The sequence below is a fragment of the Giraffa tippelskirchi genome, chromosome 5 (genome assembly GCF_054371585.1).
Source record: "Giraffa tippelskirchi isolate mGirTip1 chromosome 5, T2T-mGirTip1v1.2.pri, whole genome shotgun sequence".
Lineage (NCBI taxonomy): Eukaryota > Metazoa > Chordata > Mammalia > Artiodactyla > Giraffidae > Giraffa > Giraffa tippelskirchi.
In genome coordinates this window covers 48204546-48222320 of record NC_137279.1, presented here as the reverse complement: position 1 = coordinate 48222320, position 17775 = coordinate 48204546, and the positions used below count along the sequence as shown (strand labels likewise).

The following is a 17775-nucleotide window of genomic DNA, read 5'->3' as shown; positions in this document are numbered from 1 at the left end:
AATTCTCCCGACAGGCAGGGAGAGAAGGAGGGAGAAAGGGAAGCAGAAAGAAAGAAAGAGACAAAGAAAGGAAGAAACATACCAGGTAAGAGTGAGAAAAAGGAAAAAAGGAAAGGGATGTCAAAAGTATGAGAAAAAAGAAGTTATAAAACTGTTGCTTCAGAGAATAGGACAGAAAATAGCCTAGGGAAATAGAACTGCTGGAAGTACTGAGACTGCACATGAGGTTTGTAATCACATATTTTAAGTGGGACCAGTCAGCATCATGATGCATTTTTCTCCAGCCACACTGGGTTACACATGTTCAGGCAAACAGTAAGCAGGGAGCTGGAACAATCAGGGCTCGGGTCTTTCCAGAGTGTGGGGAGGGAGGGACAAGTTGGTTGAGGATGTATCTAAGACAGTGATTCAAGCAACAAACCACAGAGCGACATTCTAAGCTAATTAAGAACAAAATAAATTGAAATAAACAATAGAAATATATTTTATTTTATGACAATCAAAAATTTTCTGGTTTCGTTTAACAAAATTATCAACAATTTCCTAAATGCTTTGACAATTAGGATTGCTTCCTCAGATCAGCAAATGTTACCAACATTCACCGTGTTATACAGACCACAAGTATCTCTTTCTCATCCAGGCTAACAGCAGCAGCTAGAGGTTCTCTTGTCAAAATATCCAGACTCCACCACTTCTCTCCCCTTCTAACACTCCTACCCTGTCCTTGCCATGCTTGCATCATTCCACTCTTGGTTCCCTACCATCTACTTTTCCTCTCAGGAGCCAAAGAACTCCAAAACCATAAATCAAATTATGTCAACCTGCTTTCAACTGTCAATAACTCTGTCATATTTAGAAGAAAAATCCAAACCCCAACCTTGACTTTTCAGACCTGACCACCTAGCCCCTGGGTATCTCTCCAATCTAACTCTCCACCTCTCTGCCCTGTTCATGCCCAACTACACTGGCCTCTCGCACACTCCTCTGTCTCTCCAAGAACATGCTCATCTCAGGACCTTTGTATTTGCTCTTCCCTGCAACACCTACCCTCCAATACACACACGGTTTATTCCCTCACTGCATTTAGGACTCTTTGCAAAGTAATACACACACGGTTTATTCCCTCACTGCATTCAGGTCTCTCTGCAAAGTTCCTTATAGAGACCTTCCCTGACCATCCACCCAATAGAGATTGGTGTGCCAATCTTTTAATCTCTCTTCCCTGTTGTATTTTTCTTCAAAGCACCTGTCACTTACCCACTATTATAACATTATTTTTCTGTCTCCCCACTGGACTATCAGCTCCATAAGAGATTTTCTGTGCATTTTCTGTATATATACTCAATAAATATTTATTGAATAAATGAACGAGTCCTTTTAAAATATCTTTCTTTGTACATGTATTAACATATACACTGGTACAGTAATACACAATGCAATTTTAAAAATAAATAAAAAGCAGATTGGGGGTACATGCTCACTTTTTTAGCTAAGGGGTATATAGCACACAAAAAAAGCAATTATAGCTGTAGCCACTACATAGAACAGCAACATTCTTCGAGTCTAATGTCACTCTCTCTTTCAGGAGACTTTGGTCATATTCATTTGCTTCTCGTGAGAAGTAAAAACTCCCCGTAAGGGGTTAAGGTCCTGAATCAGTTCTTCTGTCCCTTGCCCTTATGTTTCTCTGGAATACAAAATACCAGATTCTGCTAGAAATGAATAGATTGTTTGTTCTGATACAAAGAAGGGCAGATTACTTACTGGGCCTACACAGTTGAGGACAACTGTTGCCTGTTTAGCCATTTCATCAAGTGAGGCTGGATTAGTGATATCACAAATTATTATTCCAACTTCAGATGAGAGTGTCGGTCTTCCTGAAATAAAGAATAAATCGTTCTAGGCAAATCCCAATACAGTATTAGATCTTCCAGATCTTCCTTTCATACTAACCAGTGATGGCAAATGTACTAAGAGCTAACTCTTCCTCTCAAACAAAAGATAAAACTGTTTTTAACCAGGTAATTTAAAAAAGGGAAAAGACTTTGAGGAAAATGGAGTTAATACTAAGGGTTAATAAAACACATTGTTGTTGTTGTTTAGTTGCTAAGTTGTGTCCAACTCTTTGCCACCCCAGGGACTGTAGTCTGCCAGGCTCCTCTGTCCATGGGATTTCCCAGGCAAGAATACTGGAGTGGGTTGCCAGTTCCTTCTCTGAGGGATATTCTGGACTCAGGGATCGAACTGCTGTCTGCTGCACTGCAGGGATTCTTTACTGCTGAGCCACTGGAGAAGCCTCCTAGTAAAACTACTTATTAATGTTTAAAAGAAAATCTAACATAAGGAATGTGTAAATGACAACTCTATGTAAAATGCCAATTTTACAAGTTTTCAGAAGATTTTCCTGACTTCCTCTCCAGGAAGAATTATAAATGTAGTTTCTTATCAACTATTAAATAACTACATATGATAAAATTATGAGGTGGAGGGGAGTTAACATTAACATAATGAAGCAAAAGAGGATTGAAGTGTAAAACACAGTCTAGGGAAGCACATTCAGGTTCATAATAAGGAAATAATTGGAATAAACGGAATCAATACAGTACGAAGGTTTCATGGGTCAAGGTGTATTCCCTGCAATAACTTGATGTGTGCACTGTAAGTGGTAGCCAACTAGGCTGTATCCGTACTATCTTCTTGAACAAAAAAAAGGAGGAATTTTAAAAAGGAGATTTTAATAATGAAAGTGTTTCTTCTGGAAAAGTAAAGAAAGACCAAAAAGCTCTTTGGGAAAGATTCTGTACTTGGTAGTGGTTAGCAGGAGAGTTGTAGAAGAGTCAGCCTACATGGTATCTCCTGTACAAACCACAAACAAAATAGGTTCCAAATTCCCACCATAACAGGGCTCTTTGTAGAATTAGAAGGAAGTGAGATGAACCTTAAACAGAGGAATGAAGAATATCCAGAACTCTAACAGGTGCTATCTGTCTGTATGAAGGGACAGTAGGGTGGAAAATTACACTTAAAAGCAACCAACTCTTAACCTAAAGGTCTCCCTGCAACCCCAGGGCCATGAGATTAGGGTGTTTGTGTGTATGTGACTCTCTCCTCATCTGCATCCCCAGCATTTAGAATAGGACCCGACATTTAAAAGACCATTCAATAAGAACATGTTTCAATGAATGTGGAAAGAAAGTGAAAGTGAAGTCGCTCAGTCGAGTCCGACTCTTTCCGACTCCGTGGACTGTAGCCCACCAGGCTCCTCCGTCCATGGGATTCTCCAGGCAAGAATACTGGCGTGGGTTGCCATTTCCTTCTCCAAGGGATCTTCCCAACCCAGGTCTCCCATATTGCAGGCAAACGCTTTAACCTCTGAGCCACCAGGGAAGCCCAATGAATGTGGAAGGAGTAAGCAAACGCCCAAAACAAAACCACACCAAAAAAATTGGGGGAGGATTAACAGTGGGACTGCTGGAGAATTCTTACAAAGAAAAATGAAATTAAAAATTAAAGCCACAACAATGTTATCATTAAAAGTCCTAAGGTTTCTCTCCCATTTCCAAAACACGCCAAAGAGAGAGTACAAACAATGCTGAAGAAGCCAGTGCTACACTGTTGTATCCGATCAAGTATCTAGAACTTCCAGCCCCGCAACCCTGGAAGCAGGGTACAAGGTACCCCTGCTCTAGACGGGGAGGGAGCAGAAAGGAAAAACTAAAGTTCCTGTTTCGTCAGCGGGGATTCCCTAAGGGAGACACTGAAGGGGGATTTCTCTCTTTTTGTTTTAGGAAATGGGGACAAGCTCTGACACCATGTGAAGCATCGCTCTCTTCTTCCTGGCCTCCAGCAGGTTTGGGGACCTCAAGGGGCACCCAAGGGAGAGAAGCGCTCATTTCAGGTGACGGGAACCCTTCAGCCGGGAGAGGGGGGTTCGGGGCTGGGGTGAGAGCCGCGGCGGCGGGGCCGAGCCCGGGGTCCCGGGGCGTCCCAGCCCGCCCCCTTTACCCAGCTTCATGGCAGCCCTCTCCAGCACTCGCTGAAGCTTCTCCCGGGAACGGCCCGCCACGGCCCAGGGCAGATGGGAGGTCCGCTCCGGGGACACCTGCTCCCGCGCCACCTCCTCGGTCACGAATTGGCCGGTAAAGCCAGAGGCGCCGAACACCACCAGGTGGAAAGGCCTCTGCTGGGTCGCCATGACGAACCCACAGAGATGCAAGGCCCCGGACGGACTGAACCCACGGCGCCTGCGCCTCAGGCAGCGACCACAGTACCGGGCGTAGCAACCGCCTCCCGCCGCGGCCGCTGCGGTCTCAGCCGCCTGCGCGCCGCGCTCCCGAAGTCCCGCGCGCGCCGCCTCACCACAGCCCCGCCCACGGCCCCGCCCACGCCGTCGGGTGCCCAGGGGGCTGCCACGCCCACTCCTTCGCCAGTGTTCGCCCGAGCTGCTGCTGGGGGCCCTGGCGCGCGAAGACTTTGTGCTTCCCAAGCTTCCCAGGTTGGCGGGAGCAGACGGTGGCCATCCTCCCACCCGTCGTTGGTCTGGTACAGCTCTGACCCCCTTAGGTGTGGCATCTTTTCGCTCTTCGGTAGGCTGGAGGGGGCGGCGGCTGCAGCCAGTTATTCCTGGTTTGTTTGTTTTTGGCAAGAGGAGGCTGCTTAAGGCGAGAGTTCGCGAAAACCTGATAGATGGGAGCCCTGCCCACGCCGAAAACCCTAATCTTTTTGTTTGCTTACGAAGCACGTTACCCAGAGAGTGTCTGCGGAGCCAGGTGGAAGTGAAGGGTGGACACGATGTCTGGGTCCCCCTCCCAGGGCCGACACGGCAGCGCCCTCTGCCGCAGGCTCCGCCTCCACCGTCTGAGTGCCCCACCCCCGCCCCAGGTCACCTCAGGGACCCCCGTTGGTGATGCAGGACACAGTTAATGAAGGAGCTCCGCTTAATAGGGACTATAGTCCAGGACACAACCTCTCAGATGCCTCTGAGGAACTGTTCTGAAGAGGTGGGGAGAGGTCAGTATATATGAGACTTTAGTGAAGGGGAAGCAAGCACACATTTTGGCAGAAGGTTGCTGCTACTTAGGAGGCAGAGATGTCTCTGTTGATGATTTTAGTGCTTTTCTAGGTATGAGAAAAGGTAAGACACTGGGTTCATAAAATCTCCTAAAAATAGCTGACTATCTGAAGATCTGTTCTGCCAGGTTTTCCCAGAACACAGAGTGGTTTTTTTTGGGGGGGGGGGCGGCTGTTGAAAGTCAGTGATTACAGAAGCTAGTGACTCCATTCTTGCAGAACCAGATGGGGAGTGACAATTTTTAGTTGACTGTATGCATATGAAATGTTAGAAGAATACATGACAAATCTTTGTTTTTAAAAAGAGCTGTGAGAGCTTCCCTGGTGGCTCAGTGGTAAAGAAATCACCTGCCAGTGCAGGAGACAGGGTTCCATTCCTGATCTGGGAAGATCCCACGTGTTGCAGAGCAACTAAGTCCATGCACCAAAACTATTGAGCCTGTGCTCTAGAGCCCAGAAGCAGAAACTACTGATCCCACATGCCTTAGAGTCTGTGCTCGGCAACTAGAGATGACAGTGCAATGAGAAGCCCTCGCACCACAAGTAGAGAGTAGCCACTGCTCTCTGCAACCAGAGAAAAGCCCGCACAGCAACGAAGACCCAGGACAGCCAAAAATAAATAAATATTTTTTTTAAAAAAAACTGTAAAATGCTTAAAAACTCCTTACACATCTTAAATAGTCAGTAGTGTGTAGTGTTAGTCACTCAGTCGTGTCTGACTCTTTGCGACCCCATGGACTGTGGCCCGCTAGGCTCCTCTGTCTATGGGATTCTCCAGGCAAGAATACTGGAGTAGACTGCCATTCCCTTCTCCAGTACATGTTAGCTATTGTTAATAGTAATAGCAATAATTATTGAGGAGTGGGTTTGTATGAATTAGGGAGGAGGAAAGGGACTTGTACTTTTCACTTTTTAACCTTTTTGTACTGTAATAACTTTTGTTTTTATCTGTTTGACTCTGCCAAGTATTAGGTGCCGTATGTGGGATCTAGTTCCGTGACCAGGGATCAAACCTGGGCCCCCTACACTGGGAGTGCAGAGTCTTAGCCACTGGACCACCAGGGAAGTCCCAAATTTTTTTTTTTAAAGAGCAAGTATATTACTTTTATAATCAGAATTTTAAAAAAGGAACAGGAGCTGGCTTTGAGAAGGGGCTGGGGAGCAGCTGTGGGGATCACCCCAGTCATTTTCAGTCCTGCCACTGAGGCCAGTTCCTGTTGCCACCTGGACAGGATTTTTGGTCCACTGTCACACACAATAATATGAATGAATCTCATAAACACTAATTTGAATAAAGAAAGTCGGGTAAAGAAAGAGTACATCTGTATGATTCCCTTTATTTGAATTTCAGAACCAGGCAAAACCCATCTATGGTAACGGGAGTCTTGGAAGGATTTGCTCTTGTGTTGAGCAGTCCCTGGTCAGGCTTTTTTTTTTTTTAATTTACTTTATTGAACTATAGTTGATTTACAATGTTGTATTAGTTTCTGGTGTACAGCAAGGTAATTCGTTATACATATATAAATATTATTTTTCATAGTCTTTCCATTATAGTTTATTGTAGGATGTTGAATATAGTTCCCTGTGATATATAGTAGGATCTTGTTTATTTATCTATTCTATATATAATAGTTTGCATCTGCTAATCCCAAACTCCCAGTCCATCCCTCTCTCATTTCCCCTCCCCCTTGGCAACCAAGTCTGTTAAAGTCTGTTCCCTATATTTGTCTGCTTCTATGTCATAAATTGGAGAAGGAAATGGCAACCCACTCCAGTATCCTTGCCTAGAGAACTCTGTGGACAGAGGAGCTTGGTGGGCTGCTGTCCGTGGGGTCGCACAGAGTCGGACACAACTGAAGCCACTTAGCATGCATGCATGCCTTGAAGAAGGAAATGGCAACCTGCTCCAGTATTCTTGCCTGAAGAATCCCAGGGACGGAGGAGCCTGGTGGGCTGCCGTCTATGGGGTCGCACAGAGTCGGACTTAGCAGCAGCAGCATGTTATAAATAAGTTCGTTTGTGTCATACTTTAGATCCCATGTATATATAGTATCATGGTATTTGTTTTTCTCTTTCCAGCTTATTACACTTAGTATGATAATCTTTAGGTCCATCCATGTTGCTGCAAATGGCATTATTTCATTCATTTTTATGGTTGAGTAGTATTCCATTGTATGTATGTACCATATCTTCTTTATCCATTCATCTGTTGATGGGCATTTAGGTTGTTTCCATGTCTTGGCTATGGTAAATAGTGCTGCTATGAACATAGGACTGCATGTATCATGTCAAATTATAGTTTTGTCTAGATATATGCCCAGGAGTGGGATTGCTGGATCATACGGCAACTCTCTAGTTTTTTAAGGAACCTCCCTACTGTTTTCCATAGTGGTTACACTGATGTACATTCCCACCAACAGTGTAGGAGGTTTCAGGCTGTTTAAAGTAATCCTCTATCTGACGGATTTCCAAGGAATTCCTTCTCTCCAGGGACCAGCACAGAGGTTCATTTCAACCCCAACATAGCACCAGGAAGAAGGGAAGATGCCTCCCCCTACAACAGAAGATGGGTTGACTTGGGGACAAGGCTGCTGACCTTCACAGAGATGGAGACCCTGTCCTCTGAGGCTCAGGGGTGAAGGGTAGGAAGTAGCAGGGGAGGGGAGGGAGAAGGGAGAATTCAGCTGTGAGTGGTTGCTAGGTAACAGCTTTTCTCCTTGACCATCAGCTAGGAGTGGTTGCTGGGTAACAAAGCTTTTCTCCTTGACCAAACTCTAGCTAGGCTCCTCTGAGTCCTCTTCACAACCAGGCTTCAACCTTGGCCTACAAAGACCTGAGCAAACACTGACATAGTTTATAACAGCTCAAGGATGGAGCCCTAGGATGACACTACACTCCCTTAAAGTGCCTGCAGGAGAAAGACCAGGGCTGCAAAAATAAAGTACCGTGTGTTGCTGCCAACACCTGAAGACAGGGCCTCTGTCTTCCAGTCTCAGTGGAAGGGTAGGAGCCTGACTTCAGTAAACACTGATTAGCAAGCCCAGATTGGTAGCGCATAGACCAACTGCTTACCACTTTTTGTGATTTTTTTTGCTGATTCTACTGAGTTCATCTCCCTCCCTATTCCCTCCTGATCCCTTTAAATGTCCAGACTCCTCTGTTGGGTTCAGTTTACACTGGACTCTTTTCCCGACTGTGATAATGTATTACTGATTAAAATCTGTCCTTACACATTAACTGGGATCTGGCTTTGTTCATCTTTGATGTAGTAAACCAGAAAGAGACAAATATAGGAACATTGAGGTCATCCTAAGGGTCCATTTGCAGCTGAAAAAAGAGAAAAGCCAACTAGCACTATGCAGGTGGGGCTGCAGCACTCTAGGGCCCAGCAGGCAGAAAGCAGACAGGGACACGACCCATATGAGGACATGGTGTGGCAGTTATGAGTAAATGTGAAGGGGTAGAAGGATAGGGAGTCGTTTAGAAGGTTTTTTGATTGCCAGAATTACCTGCTGAGCTCCAGTGAGTAAATTATGCCTCTACAAGTAAGCAGAAAGCAAGGAAAGCAACAAATCCAAGTCAGGAATTCCCTCATGGGCATTTAGAACACATTGTGCTCTCAGCATACTGCAAGCTGCAGAATGGTGCAATACAGGTCCAGTCTTTCCACCAACCTCTGCCCATCCTGCTGGAATGACTCAATGAAAAGAAATTAGTTTGGGTTGATCTTATAACAAATCAGAAGAAATTAAGGTGTTTTTTTTTTTTTTACCAACTAAAGTAGCTATTTCTTTTTTTTTCTTCTCTTTATTTTATGTATGATTTCCTCCTTTTTTCTACTATTAATCTAAAGATATGTCTGTTAATGAAAAGTTCTTTGTACCAATCCTCAGAAATCTGTGCTTTATTATTTTTAAAAAATGAAGTAGCCAGTAGTGCAATAAGACCAGTTATTAAATTTTCAGAAATTTTGTGAGTCAGTTGAAGCCATATTTCAGTTCCGTTCAGTCACTCAGTCGTGTCCGACTCTTTGTGACCCCATGAATCACAGCACGCCAGGCCTCCCTGTCCATCACAAACTCCCAGAGCTTACCCAAACCCATGTCCATCGAGTCGGTGATGCCATCCAACCATCTCATCCTCTGTCGTCCCCTTCTCCTCCTGCCCCCAATCCTTCCCAGCATTAGGGTCTTTTCCAATGAGTCAACTCTTTGCATGAGGTGGCCAAAGTATTGGAGTTTCAGCTTCAACATCAGACCTTCCAATGAACACCCAGGATTGATCTCTTTTAGGATGGATTGATTGGATCTCCTTGCAGTCCAAGGGACTCTCAAGAGTCTTCTCCAACACCACAGTTCAAAAGCATCAATTCTTCGGCACTCAGCTTTCTTCACCGTCCAACTCTCACATCCATACATGACCACTGGAAAAACCATAGCCTTGACTAGACAGACTTTTGTTGGCAAAGTAATGTCTCTGCTTTTAAATATGCTATCTAGGTTGGCCATAACCTTCCTTCCAAGGAGTAAGCGTCTTTTAATTTCATGGCTGCAATCACCATCAGCAGTGATTTTGGAGCCCCCAAAAATAAAGTCTGACACTGTTTCCACTGTTTCCCCATCTATTTCCCATGAAGTGATGGGACCAGATGCCATGATCTTAGTTTTCTGAACATTGAGCTTTAAGCCAACTTTTTCACTCTCCTCTTTCACCTTCATCAAGAGGGTCTTTAGTTCTTCTTCACTATCTGCCATAAGGGTGGTGTCATCCGCATATCTGAGGTTATTGATATTTCTCCCGGCAATCTTGATTCCAGCTTGTGTTTCTTCCAGCCCAGCGTTTCTCATGATGTACTCTGCATATAAGTTAAATAAGCAGGGTGACAATATACAGCCTTGACGGACTCCTTTTCCTATTTGGAACCAGTCTGTTGTTCCATGTCCAGTTCTAACTGTTGCTTCCTGACCTGCATACAGGTTTCTCAAGAGATAGGTCAGATGGTCTGGTATTCCCATCTCTTTCAGAATTTTCCACAGTTTATTGTGATCCACACAGTCAAAGGCTTTGGCATAGTCAATAAAGCAGAAATAGATGTTTTTCTGGAACTCTCTTGCTTTTTCGATGATCCAGCGTATATTGGCAATTTGATCTCTGGTTCCTCTGCCTTTTCTAAAACCCGCTTGAACATCTGGAAGTTCACGGTTCACGTATTGCTGAAGCCTGGCTTGGAGAATTTTGAGCATTACTTGACTAGCATGTGAGATGAGTGCAATTGTGCGGTAGTTTGAGCATTCTTTGGATAGAAATAGCCGATATAAAGACCAGTCAGTACCCATAGGAAGAGAAACAGCATCCATGGAAGAGTTTCCCCTCCCCAACCCCAGCTTTAGACTGAGGTCCAGATCTGTGCAGCTGTGGGTCACTGAATGGTAGAGAAGTTATTGTTGGTGCCAGAGAGTGGAAGTTTCTAGAAAGCTACCCCTGAAGTGTGAAGGAAAAGTGTTCATGGGCAGTTGTCTTGATCACTAGAGGCTCTCTACTATAAAACTGCATGGGAGTGTGGAGACATCTAGGATGAAGTCGGGGAGGTGGGGTCTGTGGGGGCTGCTGGCTGCAGGGCAGGACAGGGCAGAGGCTGGGCACCAACCTCTGAGCGCTGGAGGAGCCTGTTGCACGATGTCCGCGTAGGTGCAAGAAAACTGCTGAGGAAGCACCCTAAAGAAAGTGAAAGTGAAGTCGCTCAGTCGTGTCCGACTCTTTGCAACCCTGTGGACTGTAGCCTACCAGGTTCCTCTGTCATGGGATTTGCCAGGCAAGAATACTTGAGTGGGTATCCGTTTCCTTCTCCAGGGTATCTTCACAACCCAGGGATCGAACCCGCGTCTCCTGCCTTGCAGGCAGACGCTTTACCGTCTGAGCCACCAGGGAAGTCCTTTTTTTCTGTATTGTCTCTCTGGCGCCCTCTATTGACAAAACTTCAGCGCCAGCCAGGATCCATTTTCACTGGCTAGTCCCAAACCACGAATAATGTGGAACTGAGAATCACTCAATCCGTAAGTGACACAATACCTAAAATAATGACTTTGTGCCAGGGAAATATTTACCTAGATTTGGGTTTAGAAGCAATAAAGCAGCCAGTCAGTATTTAGCGCCCTTTATGTGCTGTGTTTAGATTTGACTCAAATAGAGATTAGGCATTGTAGGTTATTGAGCAGTAGTGTGATACGATGGGAACAGTTCTATCACATGTGGACAATTCTTGGATACCTACAATCATTGTAAGAAAAGTTTGCTTCCTCCCTCGTAATTAAAGCAATTAAATTAAAAATTACTTCATTGTATCATTTTATACCACTTTATTTGGAAAAAACAAATGAGATAGTGAAACCTAGTACTGGTCAGGTATTGAATACGATATACCAAAACATTGTTAGTATCTTCAGTTTATTGCAAGAGTTAAGGAAAAAAATTTAAAGAATTTTAAAATAATCACATTCCTTTATTCAGTAATTAATGCCTCCAAGTATATTCTTAAAGAAATGATTCAAAATAAAGATTTATCTGTTTGCTGCTGCTGCTACTGCTGCTAAATCACTTCAGTCGTGTCCGACTCTGTGACCCCATGGACTGTAGCCTACCAGGCTCCTCCGTCCATGGGATTTTCCAGGCAAGAGTACTGGAGTGAGGTGCCATTGCCTTCTCCGTTTATCTGCTTAAGGTAGTATTAATTATCATTATTTGAAGAAGGCAATGGCACCCCACCCCAGTGTCCTTGCTTGGAGAGTCCCATGGACAGAGGACCCTGGCAGGCTACAGTCCATGGGATCTAAAGAGTTGGACATGACTGAGTGACTAAACCAATTATCATTATTAATAATTATACAAAATGTTATATTTTAAAAAATTAATATTTTAGTAATATATTGAAAAAATTAATGTTATAACTATTGTAAATTAATGAGATTAATAATTATAATAATTTTAGAAGTAGAATGCCCACATGTCCAATGAATAGAGAATGGCTATGTAACTGAAAATATGGCAACACCAATTTAAAGTGATAAATGTGAAAACTACATGAAAGCCCAGAAATATGAAGATAAAATTAGGCAAAATGAAAATGAAGCAGAAAAATAAATTTTTTTTTACATCGGACTTAATCAATATTCTAAAAACCACTGAACTGTACACTTTAAAATGGTGAACTTCATGATATGAGAATTATATTTCAATTTTTAAAAAAATTCTAAATGAGACTACAGAGATATGTAAAATATTTCTATGGTAAAGAGATTTTGCTTATGTTTTCCTCCAAAATTTAATATTTCCTATTACTTGGCAAGATTCATTGTACAATAGCAAATGCTATTTTTTATATTTGTTACAGTGTTTATAAGGAGTCAAGAGACAGCAAGAGAAAACTCTGGGGGCCAAGTGCTCCCCTGCCTCCCCAACATATTCCTTCAGGAAAGAAGGTAAGATTGAGTCGTGAGGACATGAGTGTCAGCATTGAAAACGTTTAGGCCTGTGGGATTCCGAGGCAGATTGAAATAGGACACACCATGAAAGAAGAAAAAACGCAAGTCGTTTTGTCAATTGATGAGCATTAAGTACCAGACAAAACAGGTTGCTCAGTCCCAGTGCCCACTGAGAAGTGGAAAAGTGCTTAAGAAGTTGCCAAACATCAATGATAAAAATAGTTATCAACAGGGGTATGACTTTTAACTCTGTCAATACACATACGCCTTTAGCAAAAAGGCATTAGATCAGAGACCAAACAAGCCAACAGAACCCTTCAAACAATGTTTCCATGTTAATTATTATAACCCGTTCCCAGACATTGCTTCTTTATAGTCACAGACAGGTATCCTGACCAAAACACAACCCATTGTGACCTTAATGAGCTAATCATTTTGGTCAGTGCCGAAACCATCACAAATTCAGGTTTAACTGTAATTTTAGTCCATAATGGAGAGTACAATTTAGAATTATCTACTAAATACAATGCAAGAATGATTCTCATTTCTTTCAGCTATAATAATATCTATGTGTATTCTGTCTTCTTCTTTGAAAATACATTGTTCGTATCAGCTTGGATAACAAAGTGACAATACAGTTAGTTCCAAAGAAGTTTGAGTCACTTTGTTATATCTGAGCCAGTAAAAGTTTATTGACATCAAATATGCAGTTAAGTTTTAGTATTTAATATTCTTTAGAGAAAAAACAAAGTCAGAAACTGAACATAAATTTATAGATTTGTTAACGTGTCACGCATGCTCAGTCACTTCAGTCATGTCCTACCTTTGCAATCAATGGACTGTAGCCTGCCAGGCTCCTCTGTCCATGGGATTCTCCAAGCAAGAATACGCGAGTGGGTTGCCATGCCCTCCTCCAGGGGATCTTCCCAATGCAGGGATCGAACTCACGTCTCTTATGTTTCCTGCATTGTAGGCAGATTCTTTACCACTGAGCACCAGGGAAGCCCAGATTTGTTAATACTTGGGATTAAATCGCAGATTTTTAAGATGGGGAAAATACTCTTTCCACCAAATCCTACAGCATGATATTTTCCTTCTTTACACAAATAATTTTTTCTCTCTCTTCTTTTGCAAGAAAATCTGCCTTTTCACGCATTCCCACATTTTCTTTCTTTTCTCTGTAATTCTGCATTCCAGCCTTTATCCTCTCAGTCAGTCCATTAACACAGAAACAAATTTGGTTTGCTATCAAAATGTTTTTTTATTAAAGTTGGTTTTACAGTTTGTATATGTGTACCATTCAGTGTCACTCTCAATAAATCATAGTTATAAAAAATACCAACTTTAGGTGTAGGAATGTAAAGAAACATCAGAACTTCAAAAAAATTCATGAACGCATTCCTAGTTACAGCAAATTGTGTGTCTGAATCAGGTTAAAAAAATATGTCCTAAAATTTTTTCTACTTTTAAAGAATCTAATAGTAAAGAAAAAAAGGGAATATTCATTAATAGTTACAGCATGAGGTGATATGTAGTAGGCTGCATTATTAGGCAATATCTTAAGTAATATATCAAGTATGAAGTTTCCTCAAAAAAATTAAAAGTAGAACTACAATACAATCCACCAATTCCATTCTGGGTATTCTGAACAACAAAAAAAACTAATTTGAAAAGATATACTTAGCTCTGTGTTCATTGCAGCATCATTTTACTGGCCAAGATAAGGAAGCAACCAGTGTCCACCGATAGATGAATGCACGAAGAGGATGTGGTTTCTCATGGAATGGAACGATATACAGCCATAAAAGAGAATGCAATCTTGCCATTTGCTAGAACACAGATGAAGCTAGAAAGTACTGTGCAAAGTGAAATAAGTCAGATGGATACAGATGAATAGCATATGATGTGACTTATATGTGGAAATCTAAAAAACAAAATAAATGAACAAACACAACAAAACAGACTCATAGATACAGAGAACAAACAACTGGTTGCCAGGGGAAGTCAGATTGAGTGATAAAGAAATTGTTGAAGGAGATTAAGAGTTTCAAACTTCCGGTTCCCAAAGAAATGAGTAAAGGGGATGAAATATACAACATGGGCAATATAGTCAGTAATATTGTGGCACTTTTGTATCACAGCACATGGTAACTAGTCCTGTTGCTTGATCATTTTGTTCTGTGCAGCAATATGGAGCCACTGTGTTGTACAGCTGAAAGTATCAGTATGTGTGTCAATTGTACTTCAGTTAACAAACAAAAAAGGACTTGGAGTAATGAACCCCTACACAAATGCTTGACAATTCTTCATGGGTGTGACCATTCTCTTTTCATGGGTGATGCTATGAATTAATAATGAACACTAAAAGTACATCATAGATCAGAATTAAGAAAACTCAGAAATGAAGACATGAAACTCCCAAAAGAATAAGAAAATACTGAAAAGCACACGTAAATGAAATTTAAACAGAAACATGCTGTCAAACAATGCCTTGTAAGAAATGAAACAGGAAGGAGGTAGAGTTTAAACATTATTTAAAAACACTCCCGGAAAATAAATTAAGCAAGAAATTATAAAATATTTCATGAGTGTGTTAAAAGTGAAATATAAGAGATCTGATATTTGAAAGATTAAAGGACCTGAAAGAGAAAAATCAATAAAAGATGCAAAGCAAATAATAAGCATTATTGTGAAAATGTTTCTGATAATTAAAAAACAACTTTTAAATTGTCTTTTGAAAAGAACAATGTGCATTCACTTGTAATGACTAAAGGCAGATGATATTCTAATAAACTTACAGGGCTTTAAAGAAAAACGAAAATCCTTTGGGCATCTAGAACAAAAGAGTAAGTGACATAGAACAAAAATCAGAATTCGATCAAACTTTTTGGAGAGAAATACTCTGCGCCAGGAAAAAATAAAGCCATGTATTTGAACTGCTCAAGGAGAGAAATGATGAGTCATGAATTTTCTAGCAGGCAAGTAACTGGGTATCAAAGGCCCTGTCATTCAAGTCTTCATGAAGGATCTAGGGAAATACTGTCCCCATGATCAAAGGAATGAACAGATTTCAGAAAACAGAATCCTTAGAAAGATACATCAGGACAGATGGTAAGGACTAAATTCACAGTCACCTGATTTAATGAAGCCTGAATGAGGGTGACGTGAGAGACGGGGTGACCTTGGTGGTGGACACGAGGGTCAATGCCTGACAACAATTCATTTAGTCCTACCTCTGATTAGGGTGATTTTTATAGGAAAATATGTTAAAAGCAACTAGATAGATGAATGTCATTTAATATAGAAAACTTCCATAGTATATATAAAACATATATCTGAACATAATACTAAAGGTATACAATAAAAAAACTAAGCTGTACTAAATTAGGTTCCTTAGGAGATGAGCCGGGAGGCCGACCCTGTTCCTCGTCCAGATGGAAACCTCCGGACTCTGTACTGCTTCCTTCGCCTCTGAGGCCCAGGCTGAGGCCCCCGGGCCGAGGCCTTCACAGGTGTCAGGGCAGAACCTGCAACACAAACACGAAGGTTGGAATCACTGAGGAGGCGCAAAGACAAATGGAAGAAGGCTCCCTGGGCTGTGTGTGTAGTGAGTGTGCAGGAGCTGAAAGGCTCCGCAGGCCAGGGAAGTAGTCTCGGGTCCTGACCTCCCCAGAGGTCAGATCCACCGGGCACTGGGGTCTCTTTGCTGCTCTTTGCTGACGGTGTTGTCTGTTAGCAGAGAGGGAATATGAATGTCCCATGGGAGCAATTGAATTGGTCATTTGTCTGGGTAGCCTTCAAGTCCCTGGACAGTGAAACTGGTGCAGAGGAAAGGGGATGGTCTGGGGCTCTGGGGCAAAGAAGCCGAGTGCCTCTCCCCTGGAACCGTGAGGAGCAGGGGGTCTGGTGACACAGGTGGGAGGGGTGACCCTGCCCCTCCAGCCCACACTCAACACCACCGATCATGAGATCTTCCTGGTGGAAATGACAGAGATGTGGGCAGCTCCCTTTATCCCTGATCATTCCTTCTAGATCCCCTGGAGAAGGAAATGGCAACCCACTCCAGTTTTCTTGCCTGGAGAATCCTATGGACAGAGGACCCTGGTGAGCTACAGTCCGTGGGGTGGCAAGAGCTGGGCACGACTTAGCAACTAAACGACAACAACAATTCTAAACCCCCAGCAAAGCTTTTCATTTAAAAAATCATTAAGCTGTGGTAATAAAAACATGGATTTATCTCAGTGGTATATTGCAACATGAAAAGTTTAGAGAAGACACTGCTTTTTAAAGTGTAATAAAACAAGTGATATTCATATTAAAATAAATACAAATGAATAAAAGGAACAAAAGTAACTTGAATCCTGCCCTGTAACTCATCCTGGGTGAACCCTGATTTGAATTGCTCTCAGGTGTTTAGTGGAAATGTGACACATAGACTAGAATCTACAGAACTTCAAACTTCAGTTTGAGAAATGGTCCCCCAAGGTGACCCAAGAGCTCCACTGGCCACCCCGGAGGCTTGGACAGCTCCCACTCAGGTTGGGATCCTTCAGTGTCCTCTACTTGATGCCGGGACTACTAAGCATCCACAGGGATGCTGGGCTGGGCAGGTGGGGTTGTCCTGCTTCCCTGAGCACTGGGGTGCCTGTGGCTTCTTCACTCTTGTTTTCCAAAGCTTTGGAACCGAGGAAGTCAATACCATCACCTAGTGATTAAGTGCGGAGAAGGCAATGGCACCCACTCCAGTGCTCTTGCCTGGAAAATCCCATGGACGGAGGAGCCTGGTAGGCTGCAGACCATGGGGTCGCTAAGAGTCGGACACGACTGAGCGACTTCACTTTCACTTTTCACTTTCATGCATTGGAGAAGGAAATGGCAACCCACTCCAGTGTTCTTGCCTGGAGAATCCCAAGGACGGGGGAGCCTGGTGGGCTGCCGTCTATGGGGTCGCACAGAGTCGGACACGACTGAAGCGACTTAGCAGCAGCAGCAGCAGCAGCAGTGATTAAGTGGGGGTGCTCTGGGCTGACACTGGGGGGTTGAAAGGGCAGGACCAGGTCCTGCAGATGGCGATGACGAACCACTCCAGTGGTGCTCTTCACAAAGAAACAGTTTGAACAGCATCTCCTGGAGTCATACACACGCTGGCTCCTCCCCTCCAACGTGAGAGCTACTGGAGGACAACACCTAGGAACCTCAGGGTCTTCTGTGAAAGGATACCAATCCT

The 17775-nt window shown here is 43.0% G+C and overlaps 1 protein-coding gene and 1 long non-coding RNA gene across 2 annotated transcripts in view; one reads left to right on the top strand and one right to left on the bottom strand.

The window, feature by feature from the left end:
* SCCPDH (saccharopine dehydrogenase (putative)) overlaps positions 1 to 4312 on the bottom strand; it is a 31223-nt gene extending 26911 nt beyond the window's left edge. Inside the window, exons 1-2 of the mRNA XM_081486900.1 lie at positions 4006 to 4312; positions 1765 to 1877 (exon numbers count right to left, since the gene is read on the bottom strand). Coding sequence (XP_081343026.1) covers positions 1765 to 1877; positions 4006 to 4195 — 303 coding nt within the window. The 5' untranslated portion in view covers positions 4196 to 4312. The remainder of the gene's footprint in view (positions 1 to 1764; positions 1878 to 4005) is intronic.
* A 74-nt stretch (positions 4313 to 4386) lies between these two features.
* Positions 4387 to 15201, top strand: LOC145505136 (uncharacterized). Its single transcript, XR_014052874.1, has 3 exons — positions 4387 to 4563; positions 12458 to 12545; positions 14250 to 15201. It is a non-coding gene; the product is annotated as an uncharacterized LOC145505136 (long non-coding RNA).
* Positions 15202 to 17775: the final 2574 nt, after the last annotated feature.